This window comes from Erpetoichthys calabaricus, chromosome 8, assembly GCF_900747795.2.
Source record: "Erpetoichthys calabaricus chromosome 8, fErpCal1.3, whole genome shotgun sequence".
Classification (NCBI taxonomy): Eukaryota; Metazoa; Chordata; class Cladistia; order Polypteriformes; family Polypteridae; genus Erpetoichthys; species Erpetoichthys calabaricus.
Window position 1 is genome coordinate 88,538,889 of NC_041401.2, and position 21,224 is coordinate 88,560,112.

At 39.7% G+C, this 21,224-nt stretch overlaps 1 protein-coding gene across 1 annotated transcript in view; it reads right to left on the reverse strand.

Moving 5' to 3' along the window:
- The window catches only part of aatf (apoptosis antagonizing transcription factor), a 165,284-nt gene that overhangs the window by 39,012 nt on the left and 105,048 nt on the right, over positions 1-21,224 (reverse strand). Inside the window, exons 9-10 of the mRNA XM_028807067.2 lie at positions 3,440-3,507; positions 2,869-2,949 (exon numbers count right to left, since the gene is read on the reverse strand). Coding sequence (XP_028662900.1) covers positions 2,869-2,949; positions 3,440-3,507 — 149 coding nt within the window. The remainder of the gene's footprint in view (positions 1-2,868; positions 2,950-3,439; positions 3,508-21,224) is intronic.

Consider the following 21,224-nt stretch of genomic DNA (forward strand, 5'->3'; position numbering starts at 1 on the left):
CAACAATGCCAGTTGGCACACTGATGCAGAAGGGTTTCTGGAATATTCACTTAGTAGGGTAAGCATGTATTAATATGGGCCCGACCTCCAGAAGATTATTCCTTTTTTTTTTGGGTTCCCCCCACATAAACTACCTACAGGCCGTAAACTTGAAAATTTCTTATTTTCTCAAAACAAAATAGCTTTTTACAAAATTACTCTTTTGAAACATTCCTGTTTATTACGGTGTTGTAAAGCAGCAATGATGATTAGCATATGCAAGTAAGAATTTCACTGTGCTCTATCCATGTGACAGTATTGATCCTATATGGTGAAGTCTTGTCTCTTGTCTCGTCTTGAAGCTTGACGACCTTGGGTTGGGGACGACCATCTGTAGATGGATTTTCTCTTTCCTCACAAACAGGCCCCAGGTGGTGAGAGTCGGCAAACACACGTCCTCATCACTCATTTTAAACACAGGAGCGCCGCAGGGCTGTGTGCTTAGCCCCCTCTTAAATTCCTTGTTCACCCACGACTGTGTTGCAAAACACGGCACAAACACCATCAAGTTTGCAGACGACACAACCATCATAGGCCTTATCACTGACGACGATGAGACGGCCTACAGAGAGGAGGTGCTGGCATTGAGTAATTGGTGCCTAGATAACAACTTGTCTCTTAACGTCAGCAAAACCAAGGAGATGATCGTGGACTATTGGAAACAGCAAGGCAGAGAACACCAGGCCATCTACATCAGCGGCATAGAAGTTGAAACTGTTAACAGCTTCAAGTTCTTCGGAGTAAACATCACTGAGGATCTCTTGTGGACCCTTCACATAGACACTGTGGTTAAGAAAGCTCGCCAGCGGCTCTACTTCCTGAAGAGGCTGAGAAAGTTTGGCATGAATGCCAACATCACCTCAAACTTTTACAGGAGTGTGGTCGAGAGTCTGCTGATGGGCTGCATTACCGTCTGGTATGGGAGCTGCTCTGCCAGCAGCCGGAAATCACTACAGAGAGTGGTGAAGGCAGCAGAGCACATCACGGGCAAGAGTCTTCCTGCCATTGAAGACATTTACCTCCATCGGTGCTTGCGTAAGACAAGCAGCATCATAAAGGACCACAGAAATCCAGCACGCCAGCTGTTCTCCTTGTTACCGTCTGGCAGACGATACAGGAGTCTGGCTGCTCAGACTATAAGACTTAAGAACAGTTTTTACCACCAGGCCATTCGTCTGCTCAACAGCAACACCTGAACACTTACATACACTTACATTACACCTACATTGCATTACATCTACATTGCAATACTCACACACAAACTGTACCTGCACACGCTCTGAATACTGACTGGAACATGCATCTGCACTTTATGGAATATGCATCTGTACTCATAAAACATTATCTGTGCAATAACTGTCATTTGTACTTGCTGCTCATTTAACTCATATTGCTCTATAACTTCTTTTAAAACGTACATATTTTATTTTATATGGCTTGTCTATTTTTAACTTGTAATTTTTTTAAATTAGTTTTTTAGCTTTATTAGATCTAGGCTGAGTGACTTGTTTTTCTTGTCATACACATTTCATTGAATGTTGACCCTGTGTTATTAAACCTAAACCTAAGTGATAGCTAGCCTATTTTGTATGTGTTTATATGTAAACTAGACAAAGCAAACGTAATATTAGGCAGTGATTCCGGAGACATGATTTACTTTATCAATGATAGCAGTGTTTTAATATTTATCCCCCAAACTATCAATCTTTAAGACTGACTCAGGATGTGAAATAATTGGGACAGACGTTTGTATTTGGAGCATGTATCAAGCCAGCTTGGCAAGGGCAATTATGCTTGTACATAAAAGGGCATATGAGCCATTTCCCTCAGGAAGGCCATAAACTGCCTAAACAAAGCAACAGGGGGATGAGTTGTACCTGAGCACTTTCACTGATAACTGGCCTAGGAAAGGATAGCTAAATTTATTCTATTGGTCTGAAGTATGGCTGTTTATGATTGATTTTGAATCTGAGTCAATTCTGTACCACTACTCCCTATTGGTTTGTGTTTTGTGGTAAGAATGTTATAAAAATGGGCACCTTGCCTTTACCTCTCTCTCATACCGTCTTGCCATGAAGTGAAGACCATGATGAAGACAACTCTATCTCGGCAGACATACTGAGACATACATGTGGCCTGTTTCAATACTCCATTCGAAGGCCATGTGGTAGCAAAGCAAGCTAGTCTTAAGACAGGCCAAGAGCTGCCTATGATGGAAGATGCACTGCTAGTTATATAGCATATATATATATATATATATATATATATATATATACATAGTTTACCAATATTGACATTGTATTCTGCTTCCTTAATATTTCTGGGCATATTATCAATAACACATAATTCATTGTGTAACTTAACTCCTTCCTGTTTCTTTACTCACCATAAGACCCTACACAACATAACACCCTACAAGTCCTGTAATGTGTTACATATTGATTGGACATTCAAGCAAGAATTTCACAAACTTTGTACAAATAAAAATACTGCTACTGCTACTACTATTACTACTACCACCACCAATACATGTCTTTGTCACATCCTTGACAAGCAAATGAATGCTACTGAAAATATACCAAAGCAATTCTTATAATTATATTTGTCAGATTTTGGATAATATTACATACATTTGGATAATACTAGCTACATCACTGCAACTGCCAGTGGGAAAATGAACCACACACTCCGTAATGTACACTATATATACTTACTTAAGGGATACAAGAAGACATATGCATGAAATTTAACTAAATTCAGTAAACAATTTCTTAAGTGAAATCAGGCTGTGTTTCATTTGGATATTTAGGACACATCACTGGAACTTACCTGACTTTTCGTCCTTTGCTGGCTTTGGTATCTACCCTCTTCTTAATTTTGCTTCGTAACCTCTGAATAGCCAGCCATTGCCTGCAGCAACAAAGGAAAGAATTTGAAGATGTAAGAAGAACCAGTATAGTAAACGTAACTTATATATGAGCAGGGCCACAGTTCTTCTAATACTCATTTCCAAGGTTGGAGTAGTTTCTCTTGTGCCATTTCCCTGACGTTTATATTCTGTCAGCTATGGTCTTCAAATTGATGACCACAGCTGACAGCAAGTTTGCATCTATAACACAAAATACTCAGTTTTTGATGTTTATGTTATGGCAGACAGACAAAAAAAAAAACAAACAAAAAAAACAAAACAAAAACTAAACAGTACTAATGCTGGAAAACAATATACATACGCTGTGAGCAGTACAGTCAAAGACAACTTCCAAATGAAGCTATCTTGAATAACCTGCTCCAACCTTGTTAGAACTAAAACTAATAAGGTAGAAATTGCAGAAATATGAATTAGCAAAAAGTGTTAGGCATGCGGAAGAGGCTTGTGAAAATTGGAATGTTAACACCTTACCTGCCCATTGCCACCTGATCATTTGGATCAACAGCACTAGTTTTTCTTTCAATCAGCTCTCTTAAAAGCTGTTTTAAAAAACAAAAAATGAATGATGTTACAATCTGACAGGATATCTAGCAGGAATCACAGGTCAATATCATTTATGCTGGAGTAATCCCAATTTCCTATATTCACCACTTAAAATATATAAAGAAAAATCAGTACTTTATGGCTTTTTAAACACAATTATCAAAGTTACTGTATGATTGCTTTGCAGGATCTGTAATTTAAAGTTGATTGTTTTAGGTTTTTTCTTGTGACTTGAGAGAGATGGCTAGTTAGAGTTAGAGAGTACTAGTCAGAGAGAATGGCTATCCCATTGGTTAACTTGTGTGACTAAATAACTATCTACAAATGTTGCTTGTTATAATAGAGAACACTAAAGCCAACATCACATTACTCAACACTTTGTTGTGGGGCATGGCAGACTTGCTGATGTGCAGCACAGATAGGTTATGTGAATTGCTCAGGCCTAAAATGTGACTGAACCAACAACTTTATGGTTTAAATTCTAATGCTTCAGTTAGCCTCCTCTCCATGTTCAAAAGCCTTATTTCCTAGGCATGTACCATATGTCTCCATCAGCCTAATGCCATACATACATAAGTGGGCATAATTTCAAATTCACACTGTCCTGAAATATTTCTATTTTGCATTTTATTCGACAGACAGCACTTTGTATCCTAAACATTTTTAAGAATCACTGAGACAGAAATAACAAAAATGTATTATTTGAATAACTATAGTCTCCTATAGGTAGCTTCAGGATCAGGATTCTGGCCATGGAGTTAGGCTGTCTGCATGTAACTTTCCTCTCGATTTTTCATATACTCTGGCCTCGTTTGAGAGAGAAGCGAGACGTGAACTTCTTATCACTTGAACAGAGTGCGTAACTGCAACGCCGCGTTTATCTGACTGATCCCCACCATCTTTTTGGCAGCCAATCTATCAGTTTATCTCTCTCACTTCATCACCGTCACTCCTGTCAGATGGATGCAGCTCCCAATCTCCTGTTACACAGCTCTGTAACATTGTATCCTGCAAGCATAGACCTGCAAAGCCAAGTGCTGCAAGAAGGAAATATGTAACAGGAGCCATAATCGCCAGTTTACTGTGCATCAAAAAAGCAAAGTTGGCCATTATCACTCTAGTTTTTAGCTTAATTTTGATTTTTAAAAAAAATATTTTCTGGTTTAGTGTTTTAGTTTAAACATAGAATACTAGCAGACATCACTTTAGAAGCAACTGAGATTCTATTTTATTCACTAGAGTATTTTCACCCACAACGAGTCCTGAATGTGAATAAAAGCAGAAAGGTGTGCTTTTATTTCTATGTATCTGATTTGGATCAAGCATTTTCTTAGGAAATCCTCTAAACATTGCATAGTAAAATCTGGAGTGCTAAACTATGAACCTTGAAGGCTAAAGCGTGCTCAGATTTTCAGTCTATTTTATAGTCATAATATCATACAATGGCACAGTGGTCAAACAGATCTAGGAGACTATGCCCAAACCCCTGTATGGCAACTGTCTGTTTATGGAGTTTAATGTTTTCCCCCCTTTGTTTACATGGGTATTTTTTCTTTAGGTACTCTAATTTTAATTCCGCAACCCACACATGTAGGGGTTTAACTGGTGACTCTAAACTGACCTGGTATTTGTGCATGTGGTGGTGTAAATCCATTTGAATTCTGATGGATTGTCTCCGCTTTCCATCAATCCTTCAACCCTTGTATAGTTAACGTGCGACTTGTGACATCATTTTTATGGCTCCTTTGATGTCAGATGATATAGTGTGGACAGGTATGCCTCACTCATTTTACTTGCAGCAATTCCATACCAAAAATATAAATAAACAGCCTAAAATTTTTGTATTATGATCACTTTTGCACTGAAAACAAATAGGGTTACTTACTAGCAACCCCATATGTGGTAAAGTGTCAGTATTTTTACATGCACATTTTAAGTGCTACATTTGTAAACAGTACTTGAACAAAACATGTTTTTTTTCAGGATTTGTTTCTATCTATATATGTTCATTACAGCTGCGTTTCCATCTTGTTGCTTATTATTTAGATATTTATGAGTTTAGAGAGGTAAGAGATGTTGCAGAACAATCCCATGAAGAAGTCCTGTCATTGGTGGCAGATAACAAGTCAGAGAGAAACTTTAAGGCATGAAGGGGGAAGACAAATGGAAATGTAGAGTGATACCAGTGATGCAATCAGATCTTGAATGGTGTGAGCAGGAAATTGTAAAGGGCCAGGCTTCAGAAGAGGAGAAGGAAGAGGTTGAAGGTGAATGGGGGCAAGGAATAAAACAGCACAGGCCACATTACCTGAAACAGCTTCTTTAAGAAGCAGAAGTGTACAAAAAACAAAGAAGATGCCACATATGTCCAATTATAAGTGGACTGCAAAATAGCTGATCAGCAATTTGTGCCAGGAGCCATGTCGCAATGATCACAAAAATATAACGGATCTGTGATTACTGTGCTGAGTAGCACAATATGACTGAAGTCTGTTGCATTTTAGGCTTTGCAGGAAATATGAGGGTAAAGCAAAAAGTAAAGGCAATTTGAAAATTATGCGGTAATTGCAACAGACAGAAGATGACACAATACAACACGTTTGCGATGGCTTGTGGGTAGTTTGAACACATACAGTCCAGCACTCTGCCATTAGTCTAGTTGAAGCCAAAGTCAGATGAACATGGACGTTCTGCTGTGGGATTATGCCAGTGTTGAACAACGTGTTGTTGTGAGATTTCTTTGGGCAGACGGAGTGAAACTTTCTGAAATTCACCGAAGGATTTTGGCTCAGTATAAAAGAGAAAACAGCATGATTCAACAAAATGTTAGAGTGGGTAGAAAGGTTTAAAGGGGGAAGAACAAATGTAACAGAGAAAGCTCGATCTAGTCAACCATCAACATCAAGCACACAAGGCCACATCAACATGAAAAATGCCTTCATCAGAGAAGACCAGCGGATTACTTGGTCTGTGGTCCCTGCACATTTGGATATTAGCTATGAATCTGCACATGCCATAGCAAATGATAACTTGGGGTACTGTACAGTTTGTGCAGGATGGGTACCCAAACAGCTTCCTTTGGTGAATTTCAGCAGGTTCTATCTGTTGTGGTTACCATGTAATTTTCAAATTGCCTTTATTTTATACCGTTGTATTAAAAGATGATAGACACACAGACAGACAAAAAGGGCAAAAAAAAAAAAGATTATAAAGTTTGGGGCACCATCCAGTGCTCTCTGTATAAATGAAAAACACAACAACAAAATGATGTACTGGGTAAAGGATGGGGGCAAATAACATCTTTCTAGTTGCAAGTCCTGACCTAGACTGACTCCATGATGGCAGCAGCCCCAGTTATGAGGTGTGAGCAGGCGAAGAGGCAGGCCCAGGAGTATGAATCGAATGAGAGGAGAGGCATTAGGTGGCAGCACTAACTCTCTGCATTGAGTGATGTTATAGGTCGACAAGCCCCTGAAGTTGTCTCCCAAATTTACATATGTGACTGTATTATATTACATATGCTGGGTCACTAAAGACCCAAGGTATGTAATAGTGTTTCTTGAAAGTCACATGAATACAAGCTTTTATCTGTATATTAAATACACTGTTTTACATAATGATGATATTCTGATTGAAGTGCCCAGTTTAGCATTCACAAATTTACCCATTCCCTATTTTAACAACTTTTCCCTTATATCACTGCAATTAGAATGAAGAGTTTTGTTTTCTGTTGGGGGGCAAAAAGACTGTGTTCCCAGTCAGTAATTACAAATGTCCTTAAAATTACCAGAAAGCAGTGCAGACCAAACAGAACTGGAATATGAAGGATACACAAGCAGGAAGTATTAGTTCCATGAATGGACAAGTTCAAAGCTGGAAAATACACAATAGAAAGAGTGTTCCACTTAGAGTTACACCTCAGAGTCAAAGTTAACTTGAATTAAAGAATTTTTCAGTATACAGTCCAGTGAAGATTTTGCCCCTGACTAAAGGCAGGCTGAACACACACTGTCTGTCTGTAAGCTAACCCACTCTCTGTGCGCTGGCTCTTGTATTGTATTGGAGGGTTGTTATGAATGACTTCTATTCAACAGTCTCAGATTTGAGCAGGTCTGCAATTGTGGTGTGCCAACATGTCTGGGGTTCAACTTTTTAAGATGATATTGTTTTGGCAGAAGAAGCCAACAAGGGTCTAACTAGAAACTTTGCTCCTTGCTTGGTAGAAATCACTGAAAACAAAGAACATTCTTTGCGTTTCACCTGGCAGAGCCCACAAAATACTTTCTCAAGGACTGATACAGCATAATAATAAGACATAAAGCAAGAATGTTGAATAAACAGGAAAATCAAGAAATGTAACCTAATAAGAATAGTAGTAGGTAGAAACAAAATACATACTGTATATGAAAGGAAAATATTTTATAAGCAGGTTGTTTCAATGAGCTCAAAATGTATTAGGACACAGTGACATGCTGAATATTGACTGATCTTCACTGTTCTGTGCACTGAGATACCTTGACTTCTAATGCATCTGACACTCTGACTTCTAGCGCTGGCAAGGGCAAGGCATTATTATAATAAACGTTTCATTCAGAGATACCTACTCTATTGAATAATTCATTCTTAGCACATATATTTTTAAGTTACCATTATTTGTTTTCTTTTATTGTTTCTTGAGGGAAGAATTTGAGATGTTTGATTTTTTTTTTTTTTTCGAAAGAAAGGAATTACTCCCATTGTAGTAAAGGAATAAAGGCACAAAAATGGTTAATAGCAAAGGAAAGTCGCTGTCCTCCAGCAAGCAAGTTGTCTCTGTGCCGCTGTGAGGATTTCTCTCTAAAGCCCTGTTTCCTAGCGACAACCAGGAAGGAAGGTGACAGCAAACATATAGTCTCTCTCCTTCGTCTTATCGTAGCCACGGCTTGAGCTGCAGTCTGTGCAAAATCCCACTCTCTCCAGAAGGAAATGAAGCAGGTCAGCAGAACAGGTGCAACTGTGTGTCTGTCAAGGGTGCCTGGCATCTCAACAATTACCTGTACACAATGAAGCAGTAATCTTTACAGATCATCTCTTTTCTAAAGAAATAGATTGGGGGTGCTCTAAGGAAGCATCCAGAGGAGAGTGGCAGTGGAGGAGGATGGATGTGCATGTGCCTCACAGCTCAGCAGATGTCTGCTAGTGATGAACGAGGCAGCAGTGAGCTATTGAAGCTCACTTGCCAAACAGCAGCTAAGTGATTACAGGCTACACTCGCCAGCACCATATTTAGAGTCGGCAGGGTTCTGTGACTTGGACCCTTCCCTGGTGAGATCCACCAGATGTTGGGAGCCACACTGTTCAGGCTGGCTGTGCATGCATGGCAGCAGTTGGCACAGCGGTCGCACAATCTGGAGCCTTTATTATTTATTTCTGTGTCTCTCAGTTTCTTCTCCTCTGCAGATGCTGTGCTAACAAGTGTTGCCCATTAGTCACTTCTCGTATAAAACGTCGAAAGCCTTCCGCACTCAGACGTTTCCCCTCCGGGAACTGACCAAGATAAAGTTTTGAATGGCGGGGCCATTTGTTTTAATCAGGTGTTTGCAGACATTTCCATGACCTCCATTAGTTGAAATTTTAATTTAAATTAACCCCCACTACAGCCTCAATTAACCCCCTTTGCAGAGACATATTCTGTATGGCTGCTTCAGAGAATTCTCTTAGTTGCTGAGGCTTTCTGTTCAGCACAGCAGTCTTTTATGAAATTCCAGTCCTGATACTGAATGTTACCTAAAGTAAAGTATGTTTGGACCAAGAAAGTACTGGATGTTAATAGTGCACAGAAATCAATGTAATTAAAAGGGGTCAAAAATCAAACCACATTTTATCATTTGCCAAACAGAACAATGAAAGCTAAGTGCAATGCAAAAGGTTATTTATTAATAGTAGAAAAACAATGCCCAAAATGAAAAATACTGAAAGGTAAAGCCTAGTAAAGGAAAAGTGTTGAAGGTTATCAAAGAATAGTCAGAAAACTGAGAAATACACCCAGGTCAACAAATTGGTAAATGATGCACACACATGAAATACCGCTGTTGAAGTAAAGAACAATACATTACATTTTTTATTAAAATATAGTAAATAACAATGGTGAAAGTGTTTTAAATTAACAGGAACTGAACAATATACTGAAGCAGCAGTACATCATGGTCAAGAGTTATCTAGCTCTATGTTAAAATGCAGATGAAGCAATACAAACGCTATCAAACTTTCTTTTCATTTACCAGGTCTGTTGGCACACACTAACAAAAAATATACAAAGTACTGTCTGCTGTACAAGTGTGTAGCACTTATACCTACTCTGTCAGCTTGCATGATAATAAAGGAATTAAAGTCCTTACAAACTCTAATAATAATCCATCCATTTTATGCTGCTTATCCAGGTCCAGGTCACATGGGCCGCAGTCTTAGCAATGATGCCCATTACTTTTCCCCGACACCCCCAGCAACTCCTCCTTTTGGGGGGCTTGGGAGGGTTGGAGTAAGGTGATGGGGGATACAGAGGCATTCCCAGACCAGATGGGAAAGTAATCTCTTGCGAAGGCTAGGGAGCGCCACTGAGCCCCAAACCCATACCACGAACACACAAAAGAGTCTGAGTTAAAATAAAAGGATATTTATTACAAGAACAAACAATAAACAGGTTGTCTGTCATTCTTTCACTCTTCATCTCTCTCCACTGCAGTTATTCCTCCAAGACGAGTGTTGCCTTCCTTCCTCCAAGCTCCAACTCGCCTGGACAAGTCAGTGCGTTCTGTTTTATCGAGGATCTGAAAGTACTTTGGGTGCCAAGGCATTGCCCATTGGAAGCACTTCTGGGCCATAAGGAAGTTCCAAACATTAAGGAGTGTAAGTCCCTGCAGCACCCCCCGGACTACAATTCCAAGCATTCCCTGCGGATGTCCAAATGGGTACCGATAACCAGGGAAGCTGCCACCCAACATAGGGGGAAACAATAAGCTGAAAATACTACTCTCCCCCATCCTTCCATTGTATTGCTGCCTCCACCTAGGTAAGGATCCAAAACCAATTCTAGCTGGGACACTGGTTTCACCATTTTGCCCCTCACACTCTCCAGCATGTGGTGGGTCTGCCCCAAGGTTTCCTCCAAGTTGGACATGCCTGAAACACCTCCCCAGGTATCTGGGAGACATCCAAATCATATGCCCAAACTACCTCAATTGGTCCTTTCAATGCAGAGAAAAAAGTCTCTTTTGAGTTTCCCCAAATGCCTTTCAATTCTCTAAGGCTGAGCCCAGATATCCTACAAAGGAAGCTCATTTCTGCTGCCTATATCGGCGATCTAGTTCTTTCGGTCACTACCTATTACTCGTGACCATACAGTGCATCCGGAAAGTATTCACAGCGCATCACTTTTTCCACATTTTGTTATGTTACAGCCTTATTCCAAAATGGATTAAATTCATTTTTTTCCTCAGAATTCTACACACAACACCCCATAATGACAACGTGAAAAAAGTTTACTTGAGGTTTTTGCAAATTTATTAAAAATAAAAAAACTGAGGAATCATATGTACATAAGTATTCACAGCCTTTGCTCAATACTTTGTCGATGCACCTTTGGCAGTAATTATAGCCTCAAGTCTTTTTGAATATGATGCCACAAGCTTGGCACACCTATTCTTGGCCAGTTTCGCCCATTCCTCTTTGCAGCACCTCTCAAGCTCCATCAGGTTGGATGGGAAGCGTCGGTGCACAGCCATTTTAAGATCTCTCCAGAGATGTTCAATCGGATTCAAGTCTGGGCTCTGGCTGGGCCACTCAAGGACATTCACAGAGTTGTCCTGAAACCACTCCTTTGATGTCTTGGCTGTGTGCTTAGGGTCGTTGTCCTGCTGAAAGATGAACCGTTGCCCCCGTCTGAGGTCAAGAGCGCTCTGGAGCAGGTTTTCATCCAGGATGTCTCTGTACATTGCTGCAGTCATCTTTCCCTTTATCCTGACTAGTCTCCCAATCCCTGCCGCTGAAATACATCCCCACAGCATGATGCTGCCACCACCATGCTTCACTGTAGGGATGGTATTTTCCTGGTGATGAGCGGTGCCTGGTTTCCTCCAAATGTGACGCCTGGCATTCACACCAAACAGTTCAATCTTTGTCTCATCAGACCAGAGAATTTCCTTTTGGCAAACTCCAGGCAGGCTGCCAAGTGCCTTTTACTAAGGAGTGGCTTCCGTCTGGCCACTCTACCATACAGGCCTGATTGGTGGATTGCTGCAGAGATAGTTGTCCTTCTGGAAGGATCTCCTCTCTCCACAGAGGACCTCTGGAGCTCTGACAGAGTGACCATCGGGTTCACTTTCTCTTCTCCCCTGATTGCTCAGTTTAGATGGCTGGCCAGCTGTAGGAAGAGTCCTGGTGGTTTCGAACTTCTTCCACTTACGGATGATAGAGGCCACTGTGCTCATTGGGACCTTCAAAGCAGCAGAAATTTTTCTGTAACCTTCCCCAGATTTGTGCCTCGAGATAATCCTGTCTCGGTGGTCTACAGACAATTCCTTTCACTTCACGCTTGGTTTGTGCTCTGACATGAACTGTCAACTGTGGGACCTTATATAGACAGGTGTGTCTTTCCAAATCATGTCCAATCAACTGAATTTACCACAGGTGGACTCCAATTAAGCTGCAGAAACATCTCAAGGATGATCAGGGGAAACAGGATGCACCTGAGCTCAATTTTGAGCTTCATGGCAAAGGCTGTGAATACTTATGTACATGTGCTTTCTCAATTTTTTTATTTTTAATAAATTTGCAAAAACCTCAAGTAAACTTTTTTCATGTTGTCATTATGGGGTGTTGTGTGTAGAATTCTGAGGAACAAAATGAATTTAATTCATTCTGGAATAAGGCTGTAACATAACAAAATGTGGAAAAAGTGATGCGCTGTGAATACTTTCCAGATGCACTGTAGGTGAGGGAAGGAAAGTAGATTGACAGGTAAATTGAGAGCTTTACCATTCGGCTCAGCTCCCTCTTCACCACGACTGACTGGTACAATGCCTGCATGATTGCTGATGCTGCTTCAATTAGCCTATCGATCTCCCATTCCCTTCTTCCCTCACTTGTGAGCAAGATCCTGAGATACTTAACTCTCCTCTGAAGGAGGCAGAGTCTCACACATCCTGGAAAGGGCACTTCACCCTTTTCCGGCTAAGAACCATGACCCTGGACTCTAAAGTGCTGATCCTCATCCTGGCCACCTCACACTTGGCTGAAAACTGCCCCAGTGTGTATCTAAGGTCACAGTTCCATGAAGCCAGCAGGACTACGTCACCTGCAGAAAGCAGAGATGTAATCCTGAGGTCACTGAACTGGCCCTTTTCCACACCTTGGCTGCACCTGGAAATTCTGTCCATAGAAATTACGAACAAACAACAATTTGGGGATCTGACTTACTGCTAGCAATGTGAACCAAGCTTTCGCTCTGTTTGTACAGGGACTGAATAGCCCACAACAGCTGGCCTGGTACCTAATACTCCTGAAGCACCCACCACTGGACCCCTCCAAAGGACACGGGTGTATGCTTTTTCCAAGTCTACAAAACATATGTAGACTGTTTGGGTATACAGTACACCCCCCAAATTCACGGGGTTACGTTCCTTGAGCACCTGTGAATTGTGAAAAACGACGAATTATGGATGTGGTTAAAAAAACGCCTATTTTTATAGTTTAAACCCTAAATATGCCCCCAAAACACTTTAATTTCATTTCAACCACAGCTTAATACATTACCTAAAAAAAGGTAATGTATTAATGGTAATGTATGTATAAAGGTAAACCCGTATACTGTACAGTACTGTACTGATATGTCACCCGCAGTGCTAGAATGTAAAATACCGATGTTACCGCTATATGTACTGTAATTCATGCAAGCGTGTTTTCATTGCCAGAAGCCTTAGAAGGTGCAGGGCGTTTCAGTGGCATCTTGGGGCTTTAACCCTTAAACTGCCACATACGTGGGGGTTAATGCATTCCTGGACGCCAAATTCTTTTTTGCTGCACTTTTTAAGTAAATGTCACAATTCACAAAGAAAAAGTGAAATTTTAATGGAACACATTTTTTTTCATGCAAAGAGCATTACAATTACTGCAACACTGATCATTTTACACACTGCTAATGAACTGTAAAAACTATTTAAAAAACTACTGGAACAATATGTACAAGGTGCAACTGACGCCATTGATGAAATTCAGTAAATCACCAAGCCAATTGCGCTTGAACTGGCTGTACACAAGCACACAGAGGTAAACGCTGATGCTGGCAGGCTAGTCTAGAGCAGCGGCTCAATCCCAGAGACAATGAAGCTACAGTGCTGAAGGGGCCGGCAGTGGTCATGAGCTGGCTGCTCAATGAATGTACGGCACTGACTGATCAGCTTCGGCATGCATGTAAATTAAACTGGGAACCGACAATAGCCGGTTGCGGTGTTCAATGAATGTACCTTGCCGAATATACTCGGCTCCTATGTGCTGGCAAATGGCTCCGGGAAACACGACTATAGCCAGTTGCGGCGGTTTAAGGATTAAGAAGAACAAAACGGAAAACACGAGAACACTCAGCTGGAAATGCGTCAAAGGTAGGGAATCCATTCGCGGACGGGTTTATCCATTCCCGGGAATTTGGGAATCCCACATTTCATTCCCGGGATTCCTGGGCATGACACAGTGCACGGGCATCTCACATGTGAACGGGTTTAGAACGACCAACGCTTATTTTTAATAAAACTACTGCAATATGTTGACACAAATAAAAGACTAACCTTATCTACAAGCAGTTCATGCTGTCATATAAGTACATGTATCTTTAGTTGTGGTAATAACAGCGTAGAAAGCACAACGTCCTCACAGGTGGCGCAGTGGTAGTGCTGCTGCTTTGCAATAAGGAGACTGTGGAAGATTGCGGGTTTGCTTCCCGGTTCCTCCCTGTGTGGATAGCGCTTTGAGTACGGAGAAAAGCGTTATATAAATTTAATTTATCATTATTATTAACGTCTCCAGCATGTGGTCGTCCAGGCAAGAACGCACCTTCGTGCAGAAGTACTCCAGCCACTGAGAAAGCATGCTCTGCTTCTACTGAAGTAGGCGGCACAGTCATCAGATACTGATACACTTGTTCTAAACAACGCCCGTGCTTGCCGTTGCTCTGAAACACCGCCATTTCAGCTTTTACTGATGCATCCAGTTTCTTGTCATCATTCTGTGATGGCAAGTTTCTTGGCACAGATAATGCGGATGCAACAGACTGACGCATTGCAATTTCAAGTTGCTGTTCAAAGCTGTTATCTGATGAAGAGCAAGCTGCAGTAATGGTGCCACCTTATTTTCAACTATAACTCTGTTATTTCTTGATCGATTTTTACACGCTATATATGCGAGCTTGGACGTTCCCGTTTTCCTGGGAATTACAGCAGTTTCATTCCCAGGAAAGCGGGAATTAAAAATGTCCGGGAATCGGGAGCCCGGGAATGGATTCCCTAGTCAAACGGGAGCAGTCAATCAACAGCAAGGAGAAATGAATAACGCTGTAGCGGTCCGGTGCCGCCAAGGTTCACACTGTCGAGAAGACGGTGATTTATTTATCTTTATGGAAGAGATTCCAGGGATGCACCCAGCCTTGACCCGACCTGCACGCACTCACAAACAGACAAAAACAAAGCAAACCGGTAATCAAACAGCAAATAAAGAATGTCATGAAAACAATGATACCACCCCTATTCCCCTTATGGCAATTATACATTAAATACAACAAAGCACAAACAAAACACGCAAAGTAAAGTCCATGAAAAATGGCAACGGATGAAATGTAATGATGAAAATAGATAGTCCAGAGATCCGCACGTTGAATGGGAATGTAAAGATAGTTCTACCGGTAGTTCTTGAAATGGTGAAGACAGGTTCAGGAGCGCTCCTTTCTTCGCAGGATGGCAATGAATCCACTTACAATCCTCATGTACACAGGCAGACAAATCCAGCCCCCAACCACGAAATGATCCAGGACAAAATGAATAAGTACAGGTAACCCAACAGAAGGCAGGCAGAGAGACAGGAACTTGAAACACAAATTACAAAAACTTTTATTTTCTTTTGGTCACTGGCCCCCTTTTTAAAAGCCGCGCTGACATCCTTTGACCCCAACAGCCCCTGCACCCTCCGCAGAAGACCAATCAGAGCCACTGCAGGGACTGCTGGGAGTTACAGTTTCAAATTCTAGTAGAGTACAAAGCTCTCGGATTGGCTACTTTCACCATCCCAAGCCGCGTTTTCCTCTACGGTTGCTTCCCGTTCTATCTACAGTGCAGTATTGCCACGGAAAAAGGCATAAAAAATTTCGGAGGATATTTGCAGTTTCTGCTAACAATTATTAGTTAGGTTCTAAGGAAAAATCTGCGAACGATTGAGGCCATGAACCCTGAACCGCGTTTTCGTGGGGGTCTACTGTACTCCCATAAACCCTTCAGAATCTTTTATTATAATTATTATTATGAGTATTAAAGCCTGATTTTTTCTACATTCAGTGACTGAAACAAGAATGATATCCCACATTTTTTTCTCTCCAAAATAGTACTGAATATACTTCCGCTTCTGGTACAGAGTTTCTACTAAATAACCTTGTACTGTTCAATTAAGGATACTATACCAATGAACTCAAACGAGATACAATAACTGGATATAAACAGTTGATAAAATAACCAAACACTGAAGGCTAATGGAAACAGAAGCATGTGTTTAAACTGGTTAAGCTTGGGTTTTGCCTAAAGAATTGATTTTTATGAAGCTGAAGTCCATTGACAAGGACATTATTATAATTATATTACTAAAGGACAGGTAACAGCAATCAAGCAATCATGTGCAGCAGCAGAGCAACAGGAAACCATCAAATTTGTATAAAGTCGGACTTCTTCATTCGATAATACCACCGATACTGATAAAGCTACATTAAGAAAGTATCAGTTGACTTTGACATTGCCTAATTAAATGTTAAAATCTAGACCATATTTTAAATTTAGCACACAGCTAATCTTGCTGTAAAAACTGAAGCATTTTTATACTCTAAGAGATAAATTTCCAACATAGTCACTTTTATATTTGACAATTTTGAAACAGCTAAGTAACAGAACTTCATCAGTTTCCATGTTTAACCAATGTATGAATTTAACTTCCATAGCACCTTCATTTATTTTAGTAGTGGTTTTGTTATTTCACTTTATTTCATATACCACATTCTAGATAGGTGCTGTGGTTAGGTGGAATGTAAGGCACTGATCCACATTCAAATTACTTAAATAAACCACACAAGTAGTTAATCAGTTCTTTGTATGCACTGTGTTTCACTTGTTTGCAAAATAAAGATATGTGTGTAAGGTTCCTCAGTCAGGAGCTGAATTCCACCTAGACTCAAATATGATATCTAAAGGATATTCGCATCAAGTCATATAAGATGTATTTCAAAAGCACAAACCAAGAGTGGCCAAAAAAAAAAAAACTCTACAGCACAATTACACTTTACAATAAATCTGTGAGATCAGTCTACTCAAATTGTCAAAACAGAATTTTTTCATATAGGATCATGCCTAAACTGGACAAATCAGACCATGCCACCAAATGCAGCAATCATGCAACTGGAAAACCAATAAAGAATGTCAGTGTGAAGCCAACAACATACTTCAAAGAAATATAAAGTGAGGTGAAGAATTGGATAATGAGTCACCAACACCACAGTAACTCCACAAAACTATCCTAGATGACAGACATGAAAGAAATCTCAAACTAAACCATGAGTTTGAAACAATGCATAAATATCTTATTGCAAATGTTTGTGGCCAGGTAAGCTCAAATGAGATGTTTTTGGATAAAAATAAAAATACAAATACAATTCTGTATCTGTCAGTGGTCGTCATCTCTATAGTCAAATATGTTGGTCACATTCTTGACAGGGCCATTGTAGAGGGGAGATACAGAGCAATTGGATTTTTTTTTTATCCTTAAAGCCAAAGGGCAGAGAGTTCCAAGTCACAAGCAAAGCATGCAGAGAAATGTTTTTCAGTATGCTTAAGAAAATATTTTTTAAAATTCCTTGAAAGCTCTACAATACATGATAATGCAGTGTCAAAAATATTTTAGGGAATATCATTGTGTGGACCTGCAAAATTCCTAGTCTAAACAATCTAGAGCAATGTTTTCCAAATGTTTTTATGGTGACCTCTAAAGTCTTCCAAATTTCACCTCCACTCCCCTATATAAAATGCCTGTATAGTTATATACTGTACATTGTAGTCGCCCATATATGCAGGACTGTGTAGTCAGCATACAAAACCTATGACTCCAACTCTGACTTCACAGTTTATGGTTCTATATTCTATATACAGTAATCCCTCCTCCATCGCGGGGGTTGCGTTCCAGAGCCACCCGCGAAATAGGAAAATCCGCGAAGTAGAAACCATATGTTTATATGGTTATTTTTATATTGTCATGCTTGGGTCACAGATTTGCCCAGAAACACAGGAGGTTGTAGAGAGACAGGAACGTTATTCAAACACTGCAAACAAACATTTGTCTCTTTTTCAAAAGTTTAAACTGTGCTCTTTGACAAGACAGAGATGACAGTTCTGTCTCACAATTAAAAGAATGCAAACATATCTTCCTTTTCAAAGGAGTGCAAAGCAAGCAGTCAAAAAAAAAATCAATAGGGCTTTTTGGCTTTTAAGTATGCGAAGCACCGCCGGTACAAAGCTGTTGAAGGCGGCAGCTCACACCCCCTCTGTCAGGAGCAGGAAGAGAGAGAGAGAGAGCCACAGAAAATCAATACGTGCCCTTTGAGCTTTTAAGTATGCGAAGCTCCGTGCAGCCTGTCCTTCAGGAAGCAGCTGCACACAGCCCCCCTGCTCACACCCCCCTACGTCAGCGCAAGAGAGAGAGAGAGAGAGAGAGAGGAAGAGAGAAAGTAAGCTGGATAGCTTCTCAGCCATCTGCCAATGAAATCAACTGGGCAAACCAACTGAGGAAGCATGTACCAGAAATTAAAAGACCTATTGTCCGCAGAAACCCGCGAAGCAGCGAAAAATCCGCGATATATATTTAAATATGCTTACATATAAAATCCGCGATGGAGTGAAGCCGCGAAAGGCGAAGCGCGATATAGCGAGGGATCACTGTACTCCTATATTTCTAATTAGACTCATATATTTACTGTTTATTGAAAGACACAACATACAAGACAAAGGCATTTCATCACTGCCAGTGTGAATCATCAGGGTACTTTTTAGTACTCTATCCTGTTAAAGTTTGGGTTTACAGGCTGTAGCAATGCTGTTGAGGCTAACAACAACAACAACATTTATTTATATAGCACATTTTTTTAGATGATGAAGAAACAGAAAAAATTCAAAATAAAAAAGAATTAAAATAAGGGAACACTAATTAACATAGAATAAAAGTAAGGTCTGATGGCCAGGGAGGACAGAAAAAACAAAAAAAAACTCCAGACGGCTGGAGAAAAAAAAAAAAAATCTGCAGGGGTTCCAAGCCACGAGACCGCCCAGCCCCCTCACAAACACTGAGTAACATTAAACATACGACTAAACTTACAAAATTAAAAAAGAAGCTACATTTTTATCAAAAGTCAAGAAAAAAATAGATAACTGAATCAGTGAATTTGAAATTGGAAATTTTAACAAATTATATTACAGTTTACTGTACATTTAGTTGGACTCATACATTTTTATCATTGTATTCCACCCAATGTTTCTACTCTCTGTAATGACTGTAGGAATTGTGTTGCTATCAATGCGTTTTCTTAACCTGCTTGTCCAGGGCAGGGTTGCTGTGAAGCTGGAGCCTACACCAGCAAACATAAGGCACAAGGCAGGAACAATCCCTGGACAGAGCCCAGTCTATCGCTAGGTGAACACACAGACACACACACTAGGCTCAATTTAACAATGACAATTCACCTAACATGCATGTCTTTGGATAGCAGAAGGAATCCGCAGTCTACTTGTTTTAAGGCATCAGCACTATGACTATGTCACCATGCTGCCCTTACCAAAAACATTATGTCAAAAAAGAGTCTATTGATAATAAATAGGCAGGGTTGAGATAATGTATCAATTTATTTTTGCAATATATGTTAATGCAGTGGAGTGAACAGCGTATATATTTCAAATACATTTTTTTTTTATTTTTACATAATTGTTACATCTGCATACAGACTGAGTTTGAGAGTGCACCAGGAGATAAACAAGTAAACGGAAAAAAGACCCAAAACTGGAAGGCCAAAAACAAAATCATCAAAGCAAAAACAAGAAATCCTGATCAAGTATTCAAAACAAAAAGTCAAAACCAGGAAACGATACGACTAAGAATCTTTTTAGAAATATCTGAAAAAGGGCATTAATTCCACAGCTCAGATAAGGAAGATAATTCCTGGATGGCCTTTTCTCCCATTGCATCATTACCCAAACATTGTGACCTCAGAAGACATACTGTATCCCCAAGCAGTCCTAAGGACAGGAACCAAACACAACGGCGATCACGGAAAATGCAAAATGGCAGATGAAACAGCCAAAAAAATTTGACAACTCCTTAAGAAAATGTAATTTACAAAAAAAAACTTAACATTCATGTTTAGGAGCTCCAAATCCCCTAAAATGAGACCTAGATCTCACAAATCCACAGGGGAAAAAAAACTTATTTAAAAAACAAAAAACAAAATCAGAAACCAAAACCCTAACAATACTATGTTTTACTCATTTTTTTTATCCCCTTTTGTTTGTTGCTTATTTGATTTTTAGCTATCTGGTGCCATATAGCATTTAGTGTACATGCTGAGGAGATCAATGTTTACCAAAGGCCACAATTGTGGTTTGTAGTTTATGTACACTTATAGCCCTACAAAAGCAATGGAGTCTCCATCCTACTATTGTTCTTTGTTTTCCTGTTGCTTATTGATGAATATAGCCACTTGCGCAAACTTCTCAGTATGTCAAGCAAGCAAGTTACTGCAGAACTGTGTCTACCTTCATCATAAATGAGTAAGTCTAAGGAAAAGGCAGGAAGGACTTACTTTTACCACATGAAAAATTTCTATTTATGTTTATTTAAATTATAAAAATGACTACAAAGTGTAAATGTGGCAAGATGTCTGTTATATCATGTCACCTGTATCTATAGATACTGTTTACATGAAGATCAAATCTGATATGCTCATAAATGTTAAAAATGGTGCACTTACTTTTTCTCATGACTCTAATAATACTTGGTATTATGGTATTACCCTAGATTTAAATTTTACATTCATTTATCTGCTTATCTAAATTTTTACATAAAGCAGCTTGCAAATACAAATACAATTTTTTTTGGCTATAGCTGTTGCTTACATGATACATGTATACAGAGACATATTTTTAAAACGATGTCTTTGAAACAAAGAACACTTTAAGTAATTACATTTTTTAACTGTTTGGAAACATCCCAGGTCACCAAAACATTTTTCATTTCTCAAACAATAGTTATATACTTGAAGCCTGAGATACTGCTATGTCATTGTTTTGCTAGTCATGCAGCAATTGTTATGCTTCTGAATAATAGACAACTTGGTACAGTTGAGACAAAAAAAAAAGACAAGTCTAAAAATCAAAGTGCTTGTGTAGTTATTCAG